The 7500-nt window shown below is 48.7% G+C and overlaps 2 protein-coding genes across 2 annotated transcripts in view; both read left to right on the top strand.

The window, feature by feature from the left end:
• The window catches only part of EMWEY_00023250 (protein phosphatase 2C, putative), a gene marked incomplete at both ends in the record, with an annotated part of 7816 nt that extends 3472 nt beyond the window's left edge, over positions 1–4344 (top strand). Inside the window, 3 exons of the mRNA XM_013480772.1 lie at positions 1–2650; positions 2795–2911; positions 3281–4344. The exon at positions 1–2650 is cut by the window's left edge and continues 2864 nt beyond it. Coding sequence (XP_013336226.1) covers positions 1–2650; positions 2795–2911; positions 3281–4344 — 3831 coding nt within the window. The remainder of the gene's footprint in view (positions 2651–2794; positions 2912–3280) is intronic.
• A 1900-nt stretch (positions 4345–6244) lies between these two features.
• EMWEY_00023240 (hypothetical protein) lies at positions 6245–7183 on the top strand (the record flags this gene model as incomplete). The annotated part of the gene is made up of 1 exon (XM_013480771.1): positions 6245–7183. A coding segment is annotated over one exon (939 nt), but the record flags the coding sequence as incomplete, so codon positions are not given.
• Positions 7184–7500: the final 317 nt, after the last annotated feature.

Genomic DNA, 7500 nt, shown 5'->3' with positions numbered 1-7500 from the left:
GCAGCAGCAGCAGATGAGAACAATTGGAGCCTGAAGCAGACGGCGGACAGCCAATTATTGGATCAATCTCCTTTGCGCTGCAGCGCAGCAGCAGCAGCAGCAGCTGCTGCTGCTGCTGCAGAAGCAGCAGCAACAATAAATAACGAACAGAATGGGGGCGCCGCAGCACCAGCAGCAGCGAACACAGCTGCTGCTGCTGCTGCCACGACAGCTGCAGCTGCAGCAGCAGCACAACATGATGGGAACATTGGAGCAGCACACACGCAGGAGGAAGTAAACGCAGCAGCAGCAGCAGCTGCTGCTGCTGCTGCTCTCGAGGGAATGTCCTTAGGAGGGGGAGAAGCACCTACTGTAGCAGCAGCTGCTGCCGCTGCTGCTGCACTATCGTCGCCAGCAGCAGCAGCAGCAGCAGCAACTGCTGAGGCAGCCCAGCAAACAGAGAAGCTGCAGCTGGGAGTTATTGAAGCCCATACGTCCGCCGCAGCAACAGCAGCACCTGCATGCGCTGCTCCTGCTGCTGCAGCGGAGCAGCAGCAGGGATTGCCGAGTGCCGGCGAGCTGCAGCAGGCGCAGCATGCGAACATTCCTCCTCAGTTGCCAGCAGCAGCAACAGCAGCAGCAGCATCAACAGTACCAGCGACCCCAACAACAAGTCCAGTAGGACAACAAGCAGCCGACCCTGCAGCAACGGCTGCGGTTCTTTCTGCAGCAGCAGCAGCTGCTGCTGCTGCTGCTGCAAATGCAACAGAAGAGGCAGCAGAGTGTGCAGCAGGAACCGCAGCAGCAGCACCCGCTGCTGACTTCCTTGACTCGGAGCAGCATGTTGGTGCCGCCGCAGCAGCAGCAGCTGCTGCTGCTGCTGCAGGCGTCTCCCCGATGTCGAGCCCTTTGTCTCCGCTTCCTGCTGCAGTGGACATTCGAGCAGCAGACGCAGCAGCAGACACAGCAGCAGAAACAGCAGCAGGAACAGCAGCAGATCATTCTTCCCTTGCTTCTTCCCTTGCTGCTGCTCCCTCCGATTCCCCCCATCCCCCTACTGTACTGTCTCTTGCTGCTGCTGCTGCAGCAGTCCCGCTGCAGCCTGATTCTTTGGGTGCAGCTACTGCAGCAGCAACAGCAGCAGCAACAACAACAACAGCAACAACACCAGCAGCAGCAGAAACCCGTACGTGGGCCTCCGGTTTCTTTGCTTCTGCTTCTCCTGAGCGCCCTGTGCTTGACGCAGCAGCAGCGCCATCCGAGGCAGCAGCAGCAACAGCAGCAACAGCAACAGCAGCAGGAGCAGCAGCACCAAGTACAGGAGAGGGTAGCCCTCCTGCATCTTTTCTATCATCTGCTGCTGTTGCTGCAGGCGAAGGGAGGCTGCTGCAGCTCTCTCCTGAGCAACGCAATGCGCAGCAGCAGCAACAGCAGCAGCAGCAGCAGCAACAGCCACAAAGGAGATCGCTCACTAGGGCTTTCCCGCCAGGTCTGCTTACGAGCCGCGTGCTGCCGGAGCCGCTGCTTCAGCAGCAGCAGCAGCAGCAGCAGCAGCAGCAGCAGCAGCATTCGTTCCGAACTGTGCAGATGGCAGGGGAACTTGCTGGTGCAGCAGATGCAGCAGCAGCAGCAGCAGCAACGAGCAGAAGCAGCAGATTTCTCCACCACACCTACTCCAGGAGTGACAGTAGTTGGAGCAGCAGCAGCAGCAGCAGCAGCAACGGCAGCAGCAGCAGCAGCAGCAGCAGCAGCGGCAAGCAGCAACTGCGTTTGGCATGCCTTGGTGTCCGCGAATTAAGGCGGCGTCTGGGCGTGGACGGCAGCAGCGGCGGCAGCAGCAGCAGTAGCAGCAGCAGTAGCAGCAGCAGCAGCAGCAGCAGCAGCGACAGCAGCAGTGATGAGGAGGGATCGGGAGAGAGAGGAAGCAGCAAGAAGCCTTGGGCTATGCGTCTGCATCAGACACGTCTGCTGCTGCAGCAGGAGCAGCAGCAGCAGCAGCAGCAGCAGCAGCACGCTGCATGCATATCTATTCCTGGCTCTTTCCCGTCTTTTTATATTGCCTTTATGAATGGTGTTTATCAGATCCGTTTACTGCAGCAACCGCCGCCGCAGCAGCAGCAAGTGCAGCAGCAACCGCAGCAGCAGCAGCAGCGGGACATAGTAGGTAGATGTTGGAGTTCTCCTGCTGCAGCATCATCAGCAGCAGCAGCATCTGCTGCTGCAGCTGCATCTCGCAGCAGCAATGGTCTATCAGAAGTGAATTATGTTGTAACACATAAGACCAATGTATTTAACAGCAGCAGCAGCAGCAGCAGCAGCAGCAGCATAATAAACAGTATAAGTGGCACGGAGAGCAGCAGCAGCAGTTGTTGCAGCAGCAGCAGCGTATTGCTGCAGGTACCAATATGGTCTCCTCTTCCTGGTCGTAGTGGTGATATATTGCATGCAGGCAGCAGCAAATGGAGTATATGCAGGTTTGCTGCTGCAGCAGCAAACAGCCAAGGTTGCCGTGCAGCAATGGAGGATAGGGAGACAATATTGGATAGTTTGCTGCTGGGATCGTCGATCCCACCGATCCCGGGATCGATCCCCGGATGGATCCCGAGCCCGACACCCACGATCCCAACAACGATCCCCGTCTCCTTCTTTGGTGTATATGATGGTCATGGTGGTAAGGATTGTGCTGTGTATGTACAGCAGCAGCTGCATGTACAGCTGCAGCAAGCAGTAGGTCGTTGTTGTGGATCTATAGATCTATCATCTGCGGTGTATAGGGACATAAGTACATGTCTCCTTAAGGCATTTTTATATACAGATCGTGAATTCTGCTGCAACACGAGCAGCAGCAGCAGCAACAACATCAACAACAACATCAGCAGCAACAACAACAACAACAACAGCAGCAACAACAGCAGCATAAGCAGCAGCAAGAGTATAATACAAACAAGCCCTCCTCCCCTTTATAACCCATCAATAAGTTCATTATCCCCAAGTATAATATCAATAAGCAACATGAATAAGAGCAGCAGCAACAATAGCAACAACAACATTAGCAGCATTAGCAGCAGCAGCAGCAGCAGCAGTGGTAGTGCAGCAGTAGTAGTATTAATAATAGGTAGTTTATTAATATGTGCAAATTGTGGTGATAGTCGTGCATGTATATCAAGAAAAGGAGAAGCAATACAACTATCTCTTGATCATAAACCTGATAGAATAGATGAGCAACAAAGGATAACTGCAGCAGGAGGACATGTAAGACAGAGGAGAGTATTAGGTAGATTAGCTGTATCTCGTGCTATAGGGGATAAATATTATAAATATAATTGGTATAATTATAATTATATTCATAATAATTATAATTATATTCATAATAATTGTAATTACAGCAGCAGCAGCAGCAGCAGCAGCAGCAACAGCAGCAACAGCAGCAGCAAACAGCTTGTTATTGCTGAACCAGAGATACGTAGTGTATTAATAAAAGAAGAAGAAGATGAATTCTTACTTATTGCATGCGATGGTCTCTTTGATGTTATGACGACACAAGAAGCTGTCTCTTTTGTACGTAATAAGCTGCACCAGCTACAGCAGCAGCAGCAGCAGCAGCAACAGCAGCAACAGGAATTACGGGGGAAAAAAGGAATCCAACAAGGGTGCTGCAGCAGTATCCTGCTGCAGCAAGCTGCTGCTGCACTTGTTGCAGAAGCAATCGATGTTAGACGCAGCAGAGATAATGTTACTTGTCTTCTTGTTGATCTAAGACCACCTATACACCAGCAGCAGCAGCAGCAGCAGCAGCAGCAGCAGCAACAGCAGCAGCAGAGAAGGCAGCAGCAGCAACAGCAGCAGAGAAGGCAACAGCAGCAACGACAAGAAAGGATACAACAGGATGAGCAATCTAAGGGAAAAGAAGAGCAGCAGAAACAGCAGCAACAGCAACAGCAACAGCAACAGCAGCAGCAGCAGCAGCAGATTAGACGGAGAACGCAGCAATTCGAGGAAAAATACAAGCAGCAGCAACAAGAAAAGAAACAGCAACAACTCCAGCAACTGCAGCAACTGCAGCAACAAAACCAACACCAACAGCAAGAAAAGAAACAACAGCAGGAGCAGCAACGCGAGGAGCAACAGCAACCGCAGCAGCAGCGTGAGGAGCAACAGCAGCAGCAACGCGAGGAGCAGCAACGGGAGGAGCAACAGCAACAGCGGCAGCAACTGGAAGTGCAACAGCAACAGCAGCAGCAACGGGAGGAGGAGGAGCAGCAGCAGCAACAGCAGCAACAACAACAAGAGCAGCAGCAAATGGAGGTGCAGCAGCAGCAGGAGCAGCAGCAGCATCATGAAGAGGAACAGCAACAACAGCAGTAACAGGAACAGCAGAAGAAAGAGCAGCAGCTGCTGCAGCACTTGCTGCTGCTGCTGCACCACTTGCAGCAGCAGCAGCAGCAAAAAAGGAAAAGAAGAGTCTGCTGCGCCTCTGAAACCCAAAGACGGTGCGGAGGCTGCAAACCACCTCAGCAGCAGCAGCAGCAGCAGCAGCAACAGAAACAGCAGCAACAGCAGCAGCAGCAGCAGCAGCAGCAGAGAACAGCAGCAGTTGCTGCTGCACTTGCATATATTTCCTTATTTGTCTGAGGTGTACGTACACCTCAATTAACCATTCTTTGTTTAAAGACTGCCGCTGGGGGATGAAGGGAATTGCTGCTGCTGCTGCTGCTGCTGCTGTCTGTGCTGCTGCTGCTGTTGTTGTTGTGTCTGCTGCTGCTGCTGATACGGATTGCTGATGTAGGTATCCTGTTAGTTATGCATAATTAGTATATAAATAATAATTTAATTAATATAATTATTATTTATTTATTTATTTATTTATATATAATAATAAATACGTAAACCCTAAACCCTAAACCCTAGAGAGAGAAGATGGACCAATGGACCAATCAGCAGCAGCAGCAGCAGCAGCAGCAGCAGCAGCAACTAGGGTTTTATTTTCTTTATTATAAACCCTTTTTTTTCTTTTTATTTATTTATTTATTTATTTTCCTTAATTATAATTAGATAATTAATTATTAATAATTATTATTTCTTCCTTGTTGCTACTAAACCCTAATTATTTAATTAGGGTTTAGCAGCAGCAAGAATGTAGCAGCAAGAAGATAACAATTATTTTTATACACAAACCCTAAACCCTAAACCCTAATTAAGCATCCATCCTCCCGTGTCCTCCGCCTTTGTGTCTACTGTTTAGGGTTTAGGGTTTATATTTGTTAGCGCATCTTGTTTCTTAAGGTTTGGTATTTATTAGGGTTTAGGGTTTATTAGGGTTTATTAGGGTTTAGGGTTTATGAGGGTTTATTAGGGTTTATTAGGGTTTACTAAGGTGTGCTGTGCAGAGGGGAGAGGGTTTATTGATTAGGGTTTAGATGTCTGATTAGTTACCTTATTCCTGAGGGTTTAGGGTTTAGTAATAAAGAGTTAGACTCCAAAGCCTAGGGTTTAGGGTTTAGGGTTTAGGGTTTAGGGTTTAGGGTTTACGAGGGTCCATAGGGGGAGGTGACCCTGGGGGAGTTGTTTATTTTTATATATTTTGCTGCTGCTGGTTAATTATTTATAAATAAATAAATAAAAAATAAATAATAAATAAAATAAATAAATAAATAAATTAATTAATTAAATAAAAAAGATGCAGGAAAGTGTCTTTTATTAGGATGTATATATATACACAGCAGCAGAAGGCAGCAGCAGCAGCAGCAGCAACAGCAGCAACAGCAGCAGCAGCAGCAGCAGCAGCAAAAGGAAGGAGGAAGAAGGGGCTGTTGTTTTTTTCTTTTTATTTATTTATATTTAATTATTTTTTTTATTTATTTTTATTTATTTATTAATAACGCTAATAGGGAGGTGTATCTACATCCGATGAATCCCCAGCAGCTGCTGTTGCTGCTGCTCCAGCTGCTCCTGCTGCTGCTGCTGCTGCTGCTGCTGCTGCTGCAGGTGACCTCTGCGTCTGCTGCACACTTGGGGTGTATGCTCACCTCCATGGCCCCACAAGCCTCTATAGGGATTTAATTAATTAAGTCTTTTTCTTCTGCTGCAGTTGTTGCTATTCATTGTTTGCTGCTAGTCTTGCCTGCAGCAGCAGCAGCAGCAGCAACAGCAGCAACAGCAGCAACAGCAGCGACAGCAATAACAACAGCAATACCAATAGCAGCAGCAGCAGCAACAACAACAGCAGCAGCAACAGCAGCAGCAGCAGCAGCAAAGGGATCAGCAGATGGACAGCCGCGGCTCTCCACGTGCCGCTGGGGGCAGCAGCTTTGCTGCCTCCTCTCTTGCTGCTCCAGTTGCTGCTGATGCCGCTGCTGCTGCTGCTGCTGCTAATGTTGCTGAAGATGATGAAGATGCTGTTGCTGCTCTCCCTGCTGCTGCTGCTCCCCCTCCAGCAGCAGCAGCAGCAGCAGCAGAACATAAAACAGGTACTTCTCCTATAGGGTTTCCTGTTGTTGCTGTAAGAGCTTTCTCCTCTGCCCGCCGCAACAAACGCAGCAGCAGCAGCAGCAGCAGCAACAGCAGCAGCAGCGGCATTCTTTATACTCACATGGATAGTACCAATGGTGCAGCAGCAGCAGCAGCAAATCATATTTCAATTCCTCATTCGGAGGATATTCATTCCTCTGCTGCTGCTGCTGCTGCTGCCGCTGAGCAGCAGCAGCAGCAGCAGCACCAGCAGCAGCAGCAGCAGCAGCAGCAGGAGACATTACATGATCCTTCTACTGATTATCCTTTTTCTGCAGTTGTATATCCACAGGTTGCTGTCCCCATAGATCCCCATTACCAGCAGCAGCAACTGCAGCAGCAGCAGCAACTGCTGCTACTTCAGCAGCAGCAGCAGCAGCAGCAGCAGCAGCAGCAGCAGCATTCTGCATACGGTGCTTCTACTTCTGCTCCAGCAGCAGCAACAGCAGCAACAGCAGCAGATCCTTCTTCTTCATCATCCGATCCTACATCAACAACAATACCAGCAGAAGCAGCAGCAGCAGCAGCAGCAGCAGCAGCAGCAGCAGCAGCAGCAGCAGCAGCAACAGCAGCAGGAGATGGATTAATAATACAATCATTAGACCCCTCTCGTGAATCTGCAGACTGTGGTGAATCAGGATCAGGAGGAGGAATAGAAGGAGCAGCAACAGGAGAAGCAGCAACAGCAGCAACAGGAGTAAATACTTCTTGCTGCAGCTGTCCTAAACAAATAGGACTAACACTTAGTCTGCTGCTGCTGCTGCAGTTAGTATTTAATGTAGATAATGGCATCCTTCCTGCTATTTTGCCACAATTATGGCAAGAATTCAGAATACTGGATTCACAACAAGGTATATTTATTTATTTATTTATTTATTTATTTATTTATTTATTTATTTATTTATTATTTCTTTTATTTATCTATTTATTTATTCTTCTCTATTTATTTCCTTTCTTTTAATTGGTTATATGTATATATTATATATTATGTATATATATATATATATATATATA

This window comes from Eimeria maxima, genomic scaffold (genome assembly GCF_000499605.1).
Source record: "Eimeria maxima Weybridge genomic scaffold, Emw_scaff232, whole genome shotgun sequence".
NCBI classification, from domain to species: domain Eukaryota; phylum Apicomplexa; class Conoidasida; order Eucoccidiorida; family Eimeriidae; genus Eimeria; species Eimeria maxima.
Note: the sequence above shows the minus strand (reverse complement) of the source record. Positions and strands in the feature narration are given on the sequence as shown.